Below are 18,914 nucleotides of genomic sequence, written 5' to 3' on the forward strand. Positions count from 1 at the left end.
AAACAGATAGAAACAATTGCATGCTACACGGTTGATGGGACTTGGCCAATTACAGAGTACATTTCACCCGGTCTTACAGTAGCCAATCACTGGGTGGGGTTCCTGACCTCCCGTAGTGGGCAGGGGGGTACATACTTTGTCTTCTATCCCCTTATATCTGTTTTCCAACATGCTTTCTGTTTTTGTTTTGGAATGAGATTACTTGGTTTTGTCCTGGCCCTGGCCGGAGTCCTAGCTGAGAGGGAAACAGTCAAATTCATAGTTATTGTTTTGGGAGATGATATTTTTTCCTTGTAAATCATCTCTCTGTTATGTATTATTATATTTGTTATTTTGAATATATAATGTAAGCATTTGAGTTTATTCCTTTTTGTTTGATTTTGTACTTGTGTCCGAATGAGACTTGTAGGTGATCTCAAACTAAGTACATTGGTGGTATGCTCTTGGAATCTACATCTGATCCCTATTTGTTCCCAGTTCCATTTTGTCTTACTTTCTCTTGGGTGCTTTAATTGTAATTCTAGAACTTTTTACTATCCAACTTTCTTCCTTTTTACTGGCGCTGATATAAACTGTGTTGCAAGCGCCGTAAAATCCTTAAAAACATAAAAACATAAAACGTAGCCAATCACAGGCGGGTTTAGGAAAAGTCTTGACCTGGCCCAGGATCGATACCAGTTGCCTTGCTTGTGAGGCAAGTGATATACCAATTTAGTACTACCAATTCATCAAATAGCTAAAAGATCTGGAGAGGAAAAGAAAATAAGGAAAAGTTTTAGAGGCCTGCAGCTGCTAGACTATAAATGATGCAATTCTGAAATATTTCCACAATCAAACATACATTGAAATTAATACACGCAAGTTTTCAACAACAACAAAAACAACCAAAAAAAATATATATATATATGTTTAATTCCACAATTGTTTTAATAAACACACTGCATATTTGCCATATCGAAGATTTTGGGGCGTACTTTTCAAATCTGTCCAACCCTCCATTTTGCTTTATGACTGTGATTAGTCTCCTTTTTTTTCATTTTCCAATAGATTTTTTTATTATCTTGAAGATTAATTCTATCCCGTGTTTTTGAATTGACTTTTAGATTAATTCTATCCCGTGTTTTTGAATTGACTTTTAAAAATCTGCTTCTGTGTAAAATGTACGACTCTTATAAACCATGTTGGACATCATTGAACAACAATGCAGTCCATCGGATTCATGTCATTCTCATTGTTGGCTATTCATCTTAAGAATAGAATCGAATGTAATTTCTGGTTCGCATCGAATATTGTTCAAATCGTTACAAGAAAAATTCATTCCAAACTTCATCAAAGTGAAATTATGCTGCTAGAAGCTGTGGACTGTATAAAAAGTAATAAACAAAATTGAATATAACAGCTTCAAAAAAGAACAAAATACCAAACGTGTCACGATAAGGGCTCAAACAGAAAACAATAAAAACACAAATACATTACTAAATTCCAGATCGACGACAGAGAATTCTTTTTTTGAAGCTGTTGTATTCATTTTTGTTTATTATTTTCCAAACTTCACCCTGACCAGCCATTTGGTTTTAACAAGACAGGGCACTTTCCCATACTAATACTAGTAACACTTCAATGCTAAAAACAAAACTTGTGTTTAGAAACATTTGATATCATGATTTTTGGCTGACTTTGGTAGAGGATTTTTAAAATTAAATTTGCGAGTATTAATTCAAGGCCTCTTTTGTTACTTGTAGATTTTCAAAGGTTTCGAACTTCTGCTTCCTTTTGAAAAAGCACCATATTTTTTTACTGTTTTAATATTTGTTTTCTCTTTCACCTTACATTTATAATTTATTTTTGAGGTTAAAATGGGCTAAATTGTAATTTTAGCCTCCAGATTCTAAGTTTAAAACCAGGCTTTAGAGGAATATTAGTGATTGTAACAAATAGATATACATAGCGGCCAGCTGTCCTGATAAAAGCAGGATTGTCCCGATTTGGCAATCTAAGAAAAATTTAAAGTTTAGAAAATTGGACCGTATTGACATGACCCTTGCTTGTCCCAGGATTATGCTTTTTTGACTATCAAATTAAAACAAGGTACAAAAAAATCTCTAAATCTAGATTATATTATATAATAGTCCAATCATACAGCTGTTTTGGGTCATGATGGTATTGTGCGTTAGAGTGTCCCGTTTTTACTCTTTAAAAAGTTGGCCACTATGGATATATGTGACCACATTGAATTAACCTTCATCAGTTTTTAAACATTTATATTGATTTATTCATATAAACAATTGAGCAAATCATGATTTTTGGTGATTACAATTTTTGTCGTTATTGAAATTCATATTTTTTTTGTCAAAAATATGCTGATTAAAAAAAAGATAAATTTGTTGCCTGTGGCAGATCCGGGTCGTATTGAATGTGGGAGAGATTGACTCCTTTACTCAGTGGTTGTTGATTTAAAATTATTATTATTTTTTTTTTTTGCCAGTTTTTATCATATAATGTGTATTTTAGATAGAGATTATCAAATAAATTGTTTTGTGATGTTGTCCCCTGTGAATTTATAAAGATGAGAACAAAAAACAGGAAGGAAATATAAACACGCCTTTTAATGCCATGCATGTTGAATCAATAGATCTATAATTATAATGGGTATTTACAGATATTTTAAGGTCCAAATTAGGTCAGAGAAGATATTTGTTCATTCATGTGTTGATCTACGTGTTAAGGGGAAGGTCGGCAGTGAAGACAAAAATCCACAATAATGACCCAAGAATTGATTTCTGTTGCTCAATACATTTGGATACGACCACCATTGATGAATTCACAGTTGACTTTTGAAAATCGTTTGTGGTTGCCATAGAAATGGACATAAACATCGCCATTTTTGATTCTTCGATGATTGGCATATTTTCAAAGTGACATTTCTCAAAAACGTATTTGTGTAATGTCACGAAACTTTGTGGTCAGTTTGCTAAAGGCAAAATGCAGATTTTGTCACATTTTTTTATCGATATTGTTACAATTTTATTTTTGATTAATTTTTTAAAATGTCATGTACAATATTGTGGAAAATATCAAAATTTGGAATTTAAAAATTCGTAAAAAAAAATATTTTTACTTTTATACATAAAATAATGTGACCAAATCTTAGTCTTACTCAGATCAATGTATGGTGTAAATTTCAAGTATTTACATAAAAGCCTTTTTTCGAAATGTAATTTTTTATGGAATAAAATCGTATTTTTAGAATATGGCAATTTAATAACAAAGTTAGCAACATAAACCGGTAAACATCCTTACATTATAACAATTTAGGTTTAAAAGGCACCAGCAGCATAGCTTGGACTTCCCTCAAGAACTCCCATTTCTCGTTCCCTCCTGGTTTGTGCATTTTTTCGCAAATTCTTTTCAACAGTCTCTTTTTCATGAGAGGAGCAGATAAATAACTTTGTCCCTGTCCAAGAAAGTTTCTAATCGCTGTACTACTTTGTGGACCATGGTTGAATTCACAAATTGAGATTAGTGTGGAAAATCTAACCTTCTTAGCTGACGACGCAAATTTTGCTTTTGAGCATTTGCTCCAGGTGACACTGTGCAGACTCTCATTTGCATTCTGAGTTTGATAGCGCTGGCATCATCGTGAGCGAACACCCTTCTTACCCATTGCAACAGTGTCAAGAATAATCAAATTGAAATAGTAGAAAAGTCTGTGGTCTGGGTGGAATTCCTGACCTCCCATAGTGGGCAGGGAGGTACTTACTGTGTCTTCTATCCCCCTATATCTGTTTTCCAACTAGCTTTCTGTCTTTGTCTTGGAATGAGATTACTTGGTTTTGTCCTGGCACTGGCCGGGTACCCTGGCTGGGAGGGAAACAGTCAAATGTATAGTTTTGGGAGATGATATTTTTTTCCTTGTAAATCATCTCTCTGTTATGCACTGTATTATGTTTTCTTTGTATTATATATGATTTGTAAAGCATTTGAGTGTGTTCCTCTTAGTGGGGACCTCTACTTGTGTCTGGATGGACTTTTAGGTGATCTCAAAGTAGGACCTTTTATTGTATGCTCTTGGAATTTACATCTATTTCCTATTTGAACCAATTCCCCTTTGTCTTACCTTTTCTTGGGTGCTCTAATTGGAATTCTAGAACTTTTTACTAAGCCATTTTCTTCCTTTTTACTGATGCTGATATGACCTTAATGTGTTGCAAGCGCAGTAAAACACTTAAAAACAAAACAAAGTCTGTGGTAAAATTATAGATAGTTATCTTGAATAGTCAAATACAATCGTCAACACATCACAAAGCCATTGATTGTTTACAAAAGGATGCTACCTCTGACCCCAATTAGCACCGCACCAGCCAATCACACAGCTAGCACAGATCATGCACTCTTTCGCCATCCAATGAGCGAGCAGCCGACACTTGACTCATACGTGATTTTTCCTTATAAGGAAGTACTATGAATGAAATATGTGACACTGTGTGTTACCAAGGTGTGAATATACATGTTTGTCTGCATCAAGCACTGATAGAACACGTACCTCACCTTATATAAACACAGATTTCACAGGGTAAAAAAATGTTTTTGAGCATGAAGTGTGTTTCATATTATTAAGAATTGACCAAAGAATCGAAATATCGATAAAAGAAAAAATTGATTTTTATATAAATCACTGGTTTTCACCGCCGACCTTCCCCTTAAGTGTTGTTGTTGGCTTGGGACCCCTTGTAAATCACTTTGTACATTTTCAGTGGATTTTGGCTCTATATAAGCTCTTGCATTTAAAAAAAAAATTTTTTCAAGTTTTCTTTTGCATCAAAACAATTTTGTCTTTCAGAAATATGGCAACCCCACCTTGCCAGCTCCTGGTCAAGAGAACTCACTCATAAAACCGTCTCCGCCAAAAAAACCCAAGTAAGCGATGTTTCAATTGTTGATCACCCTTTTTGTGAAAACAGTATATAATTTGATGTTTGATATATATATGGAATATGACAAATAATTTATGTTGAATTTAAAGGACAAATGACAAATTATAAATGTTGACTTTAAATGACACATAATAATTTTTTAATTTAATTGACATAATAAATGTTGAATTTAAATGACAAATAATAAATGTTGAATTTAAAGGACAAATTTTAATATAGTAAGTGCTTTAAGACGTTCTAAATACAATTGTTTAGGTGTTATAAATGCATTTGATTTGTAAGCAAAACATATGAATGCATAAGAGTAGGTGCTTGCTTTTAATTTAGAATCAATTATAACAATATATATGTACCCATCCAATGGATAGCAAGACACTGTAATTGCCCATTGAATGTCTCAGAACCCTGAAATTTTTTTCTCAACAGAGTGGATTGTTCCATACCACCTCCTGAAGTTGATTCTGCCACCATCAAGGTCATGTTCACTCTCTATCCCAAGTCAGTTGTAAATCGTCTATCAACTGTAAGTCCCACACCAATTTCCCTTCATTTCTTGTTTATATCTCTGACATTTAATTGAGTTCTTGTCATTTGAAAGGTACAAAATAGTATTACTGATTAGATGCCTCATCATTAATAAATAATTTGGATTGAAAGTGAGGGAAATGATTTAAAAAATAAAATCGAAATGATTTTGACAGAAAATTTTTTAAACTTTTCTTAAATTTGGGCCAAAAATTCTTTTTTGACTTTGAGTTTATTATGAAAATGTACATTTTAACAACTTTGTTGCACCACTTATTCACGTTCTTCATTGAAATTGTTTACTTCCTTTGCGGAGTGAGATTGTCAAAACATTTTTTAAAATGAACACATTAAAGCAACTGTTGGCGCAATGCACATTTTAAAATATCTCTTTATATAGACAAATCTTTATTTTAGTGTGATTTTCTTGGTTATGTTATGCCATCCACTCCTTAAGTGCCTGTTGTAATTTTTAATTTTTTTTTTCACAAAAGAGAATTTACCCCTTGAATTTATCTGACTGCCAGATCTTGTAAGCTCTTATTATGTTTACATCCATTTTTTTCTTTTCATCACTGCACATATGAAGCTGTTCAAAAATGTAATTTTTCCAATACATCCATTCGATTAAAAGAGACATAAAATATTTTAAGTTATTTTTAAAAGCTGAGGAATTATTTAGTCAACATCAGTGTCCCTGTGATAATTAGAAATGAAAAAAAAGAAAAAAATAATCCAAAAACTGAGTGTCTGCTGACATGTGATAGCAATTATAGCTATTTAAAGTATCAAAAACGAGAAGCTATCTCTGGTACTATTTTGGTGCTAGCCTGTTGGGGTTTTTTTTAAATTTTGAATAATTTTTCATTATTCAACTCTGAGAAATGGAAGTGGAAAAAAAGAATTGTTCCACAAGTTTTCAAATGAGTATTAATGTCTGTTGCATCAATTAGTATGACAGCTACCTTTTGGTACAGCTTCATCTCTTAACTTAATAGTCAACAAATCCCTTAATATGTTATGTGAGATGATTGATGATGGCAGTATCATTGTTTTCTTTTTCCCTTCAGGATGTAAACCTCAACTGTCTTCCATTCTTCTCTAAGCGGAAACATTGTGCAGGTTGCACATAATTGTAGGAAACAAACGCTGATAGATGGGTTAAAGAGAAAGATGAAAATGTTAAAATCCTATCCAAAAAGACCAGTCTTATATTAATATTCAGACCAGCACTTACACAAATTTGGCCAAATTTGAATTTTTAAACAAAACTTTGGAGGAGTAGTGATCGAAAATATAGTATTTTTACTTAGAGATGGATATATAACTAAATTCAAAATCATTTTAAAGTGATAGTTCATAGAAATATGAGTGAAAATTATGCTTTTTTGGTTTGATGCAGATTTTTTTCTTCTGATTTTCCTCACCTTTTTGTTTGTTGCTTAGGGCTTGTCTGAATATTAGAATGGGCAGAAATTATATTGGGGATAGATTAGTTTCAGAGCATTTATAGCTCCAATAATATGATGAAGTAATGAACAATTTTTTTTTTCTTTACAAAAAAACTCTTTTGTTTTACTTCTACTTCTTTTTCTCCACCTCTAGGTTGTCAAACAGTTAGGAGGTGTCGTGGTCACCAACCCTCAGCACTGCACCCATCTTGTCTGTCCTGCCCTAGCACGTACCATCAAGTTCTTTATTGCTATCAGCTCCACACGCCATGTGGTCACCAAGGAGTGGATAGAGGAAAGCGGTGCTCAGGATAGATTTCTAGGTAAACCTAAATGCTTTTCACACATACCTCACATAGACCTGCCAATAATAGTCATTGAATACATTTCTTAGGGGAGGGGACACAATTTTTCAAAAGAAATAGCTTTTGGTAAAACTTAAAAAAAAAAAAAATAGAATTCAACAGTGTTATTATTTGATATCCAAATGAAAAAAAATTACAAATCTCCTGACATTATAGACATTGCTTCTTGCACCCCCCCCCCCCCCCCCCCCCCCCCCCCGCTTTCATCATGATAATTATAAGTAAAAGAATGAATAATGATGACAATAATAATGATAATAATGCTTTAATAATAATAATAATAATAATAATGATTATTATTATTATCATTATTATTATTTTTTTTTTTTTTTTTTTTTTAATTTAAAGAATTGGGTTGGGGATCAGCAGTGTTCCAAACAGCCAATGTAAAATTTTTATCATTGAGCACCAAGTTGCTGGCAAAACTAAAAATGATTAAACAATTTTTTACAGACTGCTATACGAGTAACTTGCAAAACTACGTTTTATAACAGACTAATTCTATCATCCCCTTGATTTGAATTCATACTAAGAAAATCTGCTAGGTCGTAATACTCAGTCCTTTTCGACGTTTGACTTTCATTGCGAGTATAATTCACTCTAATCAATTCAATCAAATTTTTCATCATTGAGTAAATCTAAAAATGCAATAGAGTAGAAAATAAGTATATTAGATGACTGCGTGTTCCTAGCGCAAAGTTGAATCCTTGGGAAAACCTCTTCACTCACATTCTCTCATTGTACTCAGGTGTAAAATGAGTACCTGGTCTTTAACAGTATTGTCTCTGTCAGAAAAAAATTGAAATGTCGCTTAACAAGTGTCATGTCTTATTCTACATGTTTTGTGTTGCTGTTGGTCAGGGACCCTTTGTAAAGCGCTTTGAACTCGTTTAGTGGATATTGCGCTATATGAAAGCTCAATAAGAACTAAGAAACATGTATATTGGACAATGTTGATATAGACGTTTTGAAATAATAAAAGGAAGAACCAAGTGCTAAAAAGTACTTCAGTCAATGGAAGTTAATTTTAAGTATGTGGATGTTAAAGTTTTGATTCGGCTAGAGAGAATTTCCAAAACATAAAAAGTATTGAGAGAGGGGATGTAGAGTTTGTTTTTGATTAAATTAATTGGTGAGGGAACCAAGGTGATTGCACACATTTTATCTCAGCAGATTCAGGACTAGGTGTTTTAATTCCTTTTGATTTATTTGATGCAAAATTTTCTCCAGGAGAATTTAACTACGCCTTGAAGGATGAGAAAGGGGAGAAGACTCTTGGCTGTGATTTGGCAGAATCCTTGAGACGAGCTCAAGCAAGACCTTTATTCCAGGTTTGTCCATTTTCATTCCTGCTACTTAAGTTAACTGCTGTCCTCACAAGGTCCTAGGTTTGAGATTTTTTGCCTAGATGAGGGTCGTTTTAATAGATCGATATTTGAAGGACGAGTTTTCTGCCTAAATTTTTGAATACTTGTCTTTCCAGAATACATCAGGTAACTATCCTTTTTTTTTTGTTTGTTTTTTCTTTTCTTTTCCCCCTTTTAGTGATGGGTGGGTATTCCTTCAGGCCATCTGTCCTTTGGGATAGAGGTAGAACTGTGGTGGGACAATGGAGCAACTAGCTATCCACAAGACCCTTGCATTAAATCGATTCATTGAACATTGAATCGGAACTCGGAACTGAATCGCTTTCAAACCAGTTCACATCCATTTGTAAACAAGCTTGGTTTTATTTGAACGAGAGAGAAAACAATTCACATCCAGCAGGAAATTCTGAGATTGGAGGGATAAAGGATGAGGCATGGGGGAAGGTGAAAGAGAGATGGGTCGCCTGATGACATAGTACATGGGACGCATTTCGTATCGATGTTCTAAATCCTTAACAGCGGAGCTGATTTTTTTGTTTTCAGATAATAGTTTCTTTTTATCTTTATTATTGTTAATGGTGAATAAAGCGTTTCCACAAAGAGAGCAGTCAGAGCGTCGCAACTTGTCTTTTGATGAAAATGGGAACATCTGGTGTTGGGTCAAAATAAGATCGAATTTCACCTTTAAAGGATTACATTGCTACTGGGGTTATTGTTGGTTTGTTTATTTTTTTTTCAAACGCAGTTTCGCTGTATCTTTTTTTCTTTTCCTGACTGGCAAGCGCTGTACCTACCCTCATGGCTTGCACACACAAAACGATTAGTCTGGGTCACAAAACGATTCATCTAGGTATCATTTGTTCCATGACAGTAAAACAAACCGAGCGACTTGGAGTTCAAAAGACCTTTCCATAAAAGACTTGGTATTCGCAAGACCCTTATAAACCAATTCCTGCCCCAGCTCAAGCTAGAGGGTTCTGTATCTGTCCACCTTGCCAGCTGGGATTTTTTGACTTCTCATGGTGGCCAGGGGTAGGATGATCACTCTTGCCGGGTTCTCTACTCCCTATAGTTGTTCTTCTCTTCCATTTTGCTGTCTGTAATGGAATTCGATTCAGGTGCTCAGAATCACTATTTTTACTATCACATTTTCTTCCATTTTACTGGGGCTCAAATGTTAAAAAGGATGTAAAAATCTTTAAAAATTAAAAAAAACAGTCCCCCTTTATCCTTTGTAATATGCTGAAAACTTTACATTTATTCTTCTAAATGAAAGCAAATAAATTTGATTGTAATCAAACCTTGTTATTTGCTCTTTTATATCAAGTATGAGTTTGTTGTTTTTTTCTCTAAATTTTTATTATTTTTATTTCGGTTTCTTTTTGTTTTTCTTTCCCAATCTGTTGTTGATTTTTAAATGATTTTTATATATTTATTCCTCTCTCTATTTCTCATTTCTATTTAGGAGTGTTAGATGACTAATTATTTTTTTAAAACTTTCCAGGGCTACACATTTCACATGACACCAGGCATTACACCACCAATGTGTGAGTTGAAAAGTATAATAGAGAATGCAGGTGGAACAGTGGTCAAACACAGGCCTTCGGTAAAAGTCATCGCTGATTCTATGGATGAACAGGTAAAAATGTGTTGGGTGTAGTGGTTAGTCACTATAGTAGGCAGAAAGATACTTACTGTGTCTTCTATCCTCCTATATATGTTTTCCAACTTGATTTCTGTCTTTGTCTTGGAATGAGATTACTTGTTTTGTCCTGGCGATGCCCTTGCCGAGAGGGAAACAGTCAAATGTATAGTTAGTTTTGGGAGATGATATTTTTTTCCTTGTAAATTATCTCTGTTATGCACTGTATTATGTTTAGATATTATATATGATTTGTAACCATTTGAGTGTATTCCTCTTAGTGGGGGCCTGTGCTTTGTCTGGATGAGACTTTCAGGTGATTTTAAACTATATACTTTGATAGTATGTTCTTGGAATCAACATCTGTTTCCTATTTGAACCAATCCCCTTTGTCTTACCTTTTCTTGGGTGCTATAATTGTAATTCTAGACCTTTTTACTATCCCATTTTCCTCCTTTTTAATGGCTCTGAAATGACCTAAATGTGTTGTAAACTCTTAAAAAGCAAAAAAAAAAAAAAAAAGGTTGGTCACTCACCTGGGATTAGAAGGTTGCAAGTTCAAGGTCTGGTGAAGACACTTGAAATTGTGTTATTTTGTGACCTTGGACAGAAGAGGGGAAATTGCTCACCAAGTGGTATTTCAAAGAAATGTAATCTGCTTACCATTAGTGAGATCATTTACTTTGTGAATCAAGTTGTGGTCATAGAGTAGTCTGTGATGTTGTTTGTAATTGATTGCTGCCATATTTTATGATATTTTACACTTGTGACGAGCAATATGAAAATTGCTTTCTGAACGGTTCATATCTGAGGATGTGACCAAACACCTGGCTGTGTCCCTCGTACTATCGAAATTGGATTATTGTAATGCTCTGTTGTTTGGCGTTTCGCAATACAATCTGAGACGTCCAAAACAGCGCTGCCAGGCTAGTATTCATAAAGCGTAGGTGCGTTTCTGTCAGACCTCTACTTCATGACCTGCATTGGCTGCCTGTTGAGAAAAGGATTAAATTCAAAGTTTGTACTTTAGTGTATCGTTGTCTTGAAGGTACTGCCCCTTCCTACATTTCGGAACTAATTGAAATATATTCAAAACCCCGCCCCTTACGTTCGGCCAGTGATTCCACCAAACTAGTTGTCCCTCGAATACGGAAAAATGCTGGAATGAGATCCTTTTCTCATTTCGGAGCCTCTGTTTGGAACGCCTTACCACAGAGCATTCGTGAAAAAGAATCTTTGTCTATTTTAAACTTCGCTCAAAACATATCTGTTTGTCCTTTAGTAGATTGTTATGAGAAGCAAGATAGGTCTGTTGGTTTCTATTGTGATTTGTGTGTCTGGTGTGTGTGTTTGTGTGTGTGTGTATGCTTGTTGTGTGAATGAATGTGTCAGCCAAAGTAATTTGTAATTTAGCGCTTAGAGTCTGGTGTCTCGGAGTTATAGCACTTTATAAGTTTTCAGCATTATTATTATTATTAATTATATTATGTTTATTATTATTATTATTATTATTATTATTATTAACAGTCATGGTTAGTTTAGATCATGTGTCAATGTTGATATTAAATTAAAAAACATAGCAAAAAAAACTTGAGCTTTTTTATTATAATATCCACTAAACGTGCTCAAAACGCTTTACAAGGTCCCTGGTAGTGCCGCGCTGAGGTCTTTTAGCTGTGAATTGGGGACCGGTCCCATAGTGGAAGACTGGCGGCGGTCCTCACTTCTTATCACCTTTCAACGGTCTCGCGCCATACTACTTCCCCAGCGATTCGTTGCCTCGGTTGCCTATCTTCCACCAATCACCACCCATCCCACTTAATTAATGGCACCCACCCCCCTTTGCCATACACTAAACGACACAGACGACCATAGAGGCAGACGACCACCCCCCTCCACTCCGCAAACCGCCCTTTCGTGTGTGAGATGGGGGAACAGGAGGCGCACGCCTTGGACGATTCCATTATACGGGGTAAATTTCAAAATTTACTACACCATAATGATCGCAATGACAATGATCTATGATGAAGGCATGACCCCTCTTCTCTAATGGGTTATTGTTTGAAATGCATGTGACTACTAAAGATGTGTGTGTTTGTGTGTGTGTGTGTGTGTGTGTCGAACCTAGCAAGTAGCAAGTCCGATTTTTTGTTTTCTTTTGTCCATCTCTTGTTACCACTCCTTTCTATCGCATTGTTGTCATTTAAAATAATACAATAATATAAAATTTTCGTTTGGTGTTTTAACTAATCAAATAATATGAGTTTCATTAGTTTCTTCCTTCCAAAAAACCCAGTTATAACGTCTGTATTTTAAAAAAGTCCAATAGAATATTTGGGGACCCCGATAGCTCAGTTGATAGAGCACTCTCTTTATACGCAAAGGGCCAGAGATCGATCCCGGGTGCAGTCGAGTTTTTTCTGAATCCCTGTCTACTCAGCAGTGAATGGGTAGCTGGGTTTGTTAGATCTGGCGAAAAGTCACCATGGACCCCAATTATTACTTATTAACTTATTACCGCATCCACCCCCTCTTATTATAACTTCACGTTTCTCTCTTACTCTCCAATGCTCGCTGCCCTCTAATGTGTGTGTGTGTGTGTGGGGAGGGGGTAGGAGTTGCGTGTGTATATCAACGCCACGAACAACTCGATCAACGCCTTGGGCGATGCCATTATCTCCGTTAATGGGGATAAATTTCAAATTTTATTAAATTATCGAAGTAACAATGAAGTACGGAGAGCAAATAAAGAAGGCATCACCCCTCTTCTCTAATTAGGTTACAATTTGAAATGAGTGTGACTACTCCGTGTGTTTTACTCCTGTAGACCACGGTTTTCATCGTGTAGCGGTCTTTAACGGTTCAAGAATGAACGATCCCACGGTCCCAAAGGTCAAAACGGTTCGAACTTCCAACAGTCTCTCAGGAATGTTCAATGTCGAAAAGGACCGGTCCTAGGACCGGTCCTTGCGGTTTTCATTTCCCAGGGACCGTAGGACCGTGGTCCTTAAGCTTGCCAAGGACCGCCCCGCACTAGTCCCTGGCCAACCTCACATGTAGGACAGGTCATGACACCTTTTAGGTGATATTACAATTTTTTCGTACAAAGAAAAGCTGTTAACGGCCTGATACTTATTTTACCCTTGAGTACGGTGAGAGAATGTGAGTAAAGAGTCTTTTCCTAGGACTCAACTGCATCAAGCAAGGCTCAAACCCAAGAACTTCCGATCTGAAATCGAGTGTCATACCACTAGACCACATAGCCGCACTAAGTAAAGCTATATAAATACGATTTTTGGTACTATCACATGATCCTTATAAATAGAATGCCATGAATGTTAATGTTATACCTCTACAATTTTCCTCGGTATTATGTTTGTGTGGTGTGTGTATTTGGGGAGGGAGGGGGGCTGTGTGAGAGTAAGAGAGAGTATTTTATTTATGGGTTTTCGAAACATGTGAAACTTCATCTTCATTTTGATATTTATATAAGTTAAGTTCACCATGGCCTTTATTGTTTCAATTTTGGGATTTGAGGAAATATCTCCCTGTGAAATGTTAAATCTTCTTACTATAGAAATCTAAAAAATTGTGTATCAGATTTGGAAGCTTGCCAATTTTTTATATATGTACGGAATTAAGTATGTTAAAACATCTCAGTATATTTTCCAATCATCTTGTGAATGGTAAAAAGTAAGTACATTATGTCTTTTTACTGAAATTCAGCACTCAGATAGTGATAGGTCCTGGTTGGAGTTATTAATCTCCCACGTGGGCAGGGAGGTACTAACTGCATCTTCTATTCCCCTACATCTGTTTTCCAATTGCTTTCTGTCTTTGTCTTGGAATGAGATTACTTAGTTTAGTCCTGACCCTTTGCTGGGAGGGAAACAATCAAATGTATAGTTATAATTTTGGAGATTTTTTTTTCTCCTTGTAAAGCATCTCTCTGTTATGTACTGTAATTTTATTTATTTTTTTTTAAAATATAGTGTAGTATATTTCTCTTAATGGGAATCTTTACTTGTGTCAGGATGAGGCTTTCCAACCTATGCACAATGTTAGTGTGATCTTGGAATCTACTTCTGTTCTCTATTTGTGCCATTTCCCTTTGTCTTACTTTTTCTTTTGTGCTTTTAATTGTAAATCTATAACTTTTAACTATCCCATTTCCTTCCTTTTTACTGGCACTGATATGACCTAACTGTGTTGCAAGCGCTGTAAAAACCCTTAAAACAAACAAAACACAGTGGTCAGTCGATGTGTTCACGTAAAAGTTCAGTAAATTTTTACCTCCTGAATTGGCAACCCTGGATTTATCAATCTCTCTTTCATATATTTTTCACGCAACTCCAAATTAAACATTTTTGGTAAGTCTACTACCTCTATTACAGACTTAATAACTTAAATTATAAACTCATATCAGTTGATTAGCTTTAAAAGTGTTGGTCGATGTGCTTGAGAATGCTGGTTGGTGGGCTCACTGCTTTGAGGAAATTGGCAGGTATTTAACAATAATGGTAATGGTGAACTATGACACCTTCTTATCTGGGGGCCTTGTATGCTTTACAATACAAATTGTTAAAATATCACTAATAAGCACAGCACATATTTAGATATGAAATGAATATATATATATATATATATATATATATATATATATATATATATATATATATATATATATATATATATATATATATATATATATATATATATATATATATATATATATATATATATATATATATATATATATATATATACCAATAATTATATATATGATTCAGTAAAGAGATGGGCATTATGGCGTTCTTTTGAAAATGTTCATGGTCGGTGAGGAATGGTCATGTTCATGTTCGACTATGTGGTTGAGTCCTTGGAATAGGCTCTTTAATCACAATCTCTCACCATGCTCAGGCGTAAAATAAGTGCCTGGCCGTTAACAGTGTTGTCTTTGTCCGAAAAAAAATAAAATTATTATATCACCTTCAGACGTGATGTCTCGTCCTACAAGTTAAGTGTCGCAGTTTGCGAGGGACCCCTTGTAAAGGTCTTTGAGTACGTTTAGTGAATATTTCACTATATAAAAGCTCAAGTTTTAGATAATTCTCAAATATCAGAGGGTAGACTGTTCCATATTTTTGGTTCAATGAGTGCTCACCAGTCTTTCCTCTGCAGTGTTAGCTCGCAATATGGAAATGACTGCCATCTTAACAAAGAGTCCTTTGGGGCTTGGAGAGCTCGAGAAGATTACTGACATTTAGGCCCAATGAAGCTGTGCCATGGAGATATTATGGGTCAATTATTTTATTTATATATTTATCTATTTATTTATAAAAGTCAACTTTTCTTTTTGTTCCAGGAAAACCCAAAAGTTGTGGTCATCACTTGCCTTGGAGACCTACATTTGTGCCAGGATCTCATATTCAAAAGTATACGTAAGTCTGGAATGACCTTTTCAAACACTCTTTATTCTCTTGACCAAATTTGGATTATATTTCATAATGAATACCCTATAAATTCACTGATGTGAAATTATCAACCATAGCATTGACAAGAGACTTAAGAATTGCTTCTTTGTTAAGTTTCATATCTGTGTGATCTTATGATCTTTTTTTTTGTTTTTGTAAGCTGGACCAGTGTTTGGTGAACCTTCTGCAAGACTTGTATGAGAAAAACAAAATGCAAATTCATAGTTGCCTACCAATAAGTTTCGGCTCCAATTTCAGAAAGTCATGAGCATCTCAGTCACATAAACTTAGTGATTATGAAAGAATGGTACAGAATTCATAATTGCAAGGATTTTGAATAGTAATTAATCCTCATGAGGGTAAATTTTTGACCTATACTGTTATTCATAGTTACTAGAGTCGTTCCGTCCCCTACCGTCCGCTAAGAGCCTTGTCACGCCTTACGAGAAAAAGGGAAATAATCTGTCTAAAGCAAGCACCATAAATAATACCGTTTTCAAAGAGCAATGTCGAAACATGTTAAGACATGGTGATAGGTTTGGGTTGTCAACTGACTTTTCCTCTGCAAGAAATATTATCCATGTTCTCGTGGTGTTAAGTATGTGATATCTTTTTCCCCTACCGACTACATTCTTTTCCATTGTTCCCCTACCGCCCAAAGCCCGATCCCCTACCGACCACCCGATCTTACCACTAACAGAACATCTTTATGATGCATACAATATGATACACAGCTCAAATGAATAACAAGGAAGACTGTACTGTAAATATCATCGTAAGTATTTTAAAATTTAAGCTTAAAATTCTCGCTGGAGGCTCTTTACAATGTCTACCTGCCAAGGAAATAACAATGATGAGGACAAGGCATGATATGCAGATTAAAAAAAAACAAAACATTAAATTGAAACAAATATCAACGAGCCCTTCCTCGTCAAGGGCTTCAATGGTATCACGCTGGCTGCCTGAGCATTGTTTTTTTAAAAACATAACCAGCGCTTGTACCGGTTGCAACTAGTTCGGCCATTGTATTCTCTCTTGCTGAAGCAATCTGATGAATATGATGAATCATCGTCTAGAATAACCTGTATGAGTCTCTGACTCGTTTCGCCGAGGATTATTTCTGTCTTTCTCTTTTTTTTTTTTGTTTCCCTTCCCTCTCCCTTTCTGCTTCAATGCCAATCTATCTGCTTTATTTTTTCCCCTCTCCTGACGTTTCCTTTCCTGCACAGTCTTCTTTGTAGCCTCTTTTTCTGTGTTCCTAATAGCAGCCACTGTTAAACGACAAACTATTTTGCAACTATTTACACATCTAGGTCTAGGAAATAAAAAAAAAAAATAATAAAATGTTTTATGGTGTTTGGTTGGGTTTTTAAAGACACATTTAAATTGTTTGGCCGGTAGGGGACGGGACATGCGAAAATGCCCTTCCCTCACCGACCAATCTGTTTTCAGGGCACAGTGGAAATTCAACATTGATTTGACACCAGTAATGCCTAAATATAGATCCCAGGAGGCAGTTTTAAGCCACTCAATATATTTCTTCTGTTAGAAGAGTTACAATCGGCTTATTTGTCAGTCAGGACGGACGACGTGCAACCCGTAAGACAAACATTTTCATCTTACCTGAAAAAAAAAGTTGTCAATTTGAGTGAGTTTTCGCTAAAACTTGCTATTTTGACAGTTTGTAGTGGCGGAAGCAGTCTTTGTAAATGATGTAATCGGGTTATTACAACTAAAGTCATTCAATTAAAGACGTAACAAAACAAAAACTCTATTTGGTCGGTCGGGAAAATGGTCGGTAAGGGAAGGGATGACTCTACTATTTTTATCTCTTTAAAACTACACGAGTTTTTAGATTTTCAAGCAGGCAGGTCTGTAATTGATATGTATAAGTAGGGCATGCGATATAGTAGAGACAAACAATTGTGTTTCTTTCAACATCAATTCAGTGAGATAGTTATCAATCATGTCTGATTTTTACATCATGGTTGATTTGATTACAGACATCTTTGTCAAACAAAAAAAAAAAAAACCCCAAAAAACAACCGACTTGGTGTACTGAATAATATGTAACTTTTTTTTTCTCTCTCCCATACCCCTCTACTTTCTTTGCAGCGATCTACAACCCAGAGCTTGTATTGACAGGTGTGATGCGACAAGAATTATCCTTTAAGGTTTTCAGAATTACCCGAAACATTGTGAGCTGATGGGATGCTATTTGAGGTGATAGAGAAATGCTGTAGGCTGAGACAAGACAAGTTGTTATGATAGAGAAATGCTGTAAGCTGAGATATGACAAGTTGTTATGATAGAGAAATGCTGTAAGCTGAGACATGACAAGTTGTTATGATGTGCTGTAAACTGAGATCCTATTAGTTGATTGATAGAGAATCGACTGTTACACTTTATGCATTTTAAGTTAAGGCAAGCTTAAAAACAGTGTAAAAATACTTTGTTATGAAGACAAAAAAGATATCATAGGAATTGAATATTTAGACGACCCAATCAGGACAATATGTAAATATGTATTTATGTAAATACTGTTCAAAACCCAGCAACCCAATCACTGCTCAGTTTGCAGACAAGCTGAGACGTTCAGAGTGCCTATATCAAAATTTGATATCAAGAATTGTGAGAATAAATATTTTGCCAACAAAAGATGGGGGTTGGTAAAATAAAATGAACAATTTTGCTCGTTTATTTATTATTTTTTTGTTTTTATTTACCTTGACATAGACAAAACTTTAACTAATTTACCTCCGTACTCTGGAAAAACAAGTATTTAAAAATTTGGTCAGAAAACTCGTCCATCAAATATCGATTGAAGACCATCATCTTGGCATCTCTTTGTTTTTGTTTCTTTGTTATGAATACTGTAAATTGTGCTTTATAAACATTTGAGTGTATCTTTCATTGTGGGATCCTTTGCTTGTGCCTGGATGGGACTTTTAGGTATTGTCAAAATAGACACATTGATAGATTGCTCGTGGAATCTTCTGTTCCTTATTTGTCCCTGCTCCCTTTGTTTTCTTTTTTCCTTGATGCTTTTAACTTCATATCTATAGCTTCTCCTATCATTTTCCATCTGACTGGAGTTAAAATGATCTAATAGTGTTGCAAACGTGGTAAAGCCTTTAAAAACAAACATCCATCTCT

The 18,914-nt window shown here is 35.1% G+C and overlaps 1 protein-coding gene across 2 annotated transcripts in view; it reads left to right on the forward strand.

The window, feature by feature from the left end:
• LOC144978604 (PAX-interacting protein 1-like) overlaps positions 1 to 18,442 on the forward strand; it is a 44,871-nt gene extending 26,429 nt beyond the window's left edge. The window contains exons 17-24 of one of the 2 annotated variants that reach the window (XR_013646550.1): positions 4,841 to 4,917; positions 5,361 to 5,457; positions 7,065 to 7,233; positions 8,506 to 8,606; positions 10,147 to 10,281; positions 15,650 to 15,725; positions 17,874 to 18,016; positions 18,059 to 18,442. Coding sequence is in view for 1 of the 2 variants with exons in the window: in XM_078924888.1 (XP_078781014.1) it covers positions 4,841 to 4,917; positions 5,361 to 5,457; positions 7,065 to 7,233; positions 8,506 to 8,606; positions 10,147 to 10,281; positions 15,650 to 15,725; positions 17,874 to 17,965 (747 nt within the window). In the remaining variant the exon portion in view is untranslated. Of the gene's footprint in view, positions 1 to 4,840; positions 4,918 to 5,360; positions 5,458 to 7,064; positions 7,234 to 8,505; positions 8,607 to 10,146; positions 10,282 to 15,649; positions 15,726 to 17,873 lie in introns of both variants that reach the window. The other variant, XM_078924888.1, reaches the window with a different exon arrangement.
• The last annotated feature ends 472 nt before the right edge of the window (positions 18,443 to 18,914 follow it).

The sequence above is a fragment of the Berghia stephanieae genome, chromosome 8 (assembly GCF_034508935.2).
Source record: "Berghia stephanieae isolate SIO BIC M18660-M18661 chromosome 8, UCSD_Bste_1.3, whole genome shotgun sequence".
In the NCBI taxonomy this organism is placed as follows: domain Eukaryota; kingdom Metazoa; phylum Mollusca; class Gastropoda; order Nudibranchia; family Aeolidiidae; genus Berghia; species Berghia stephanieae.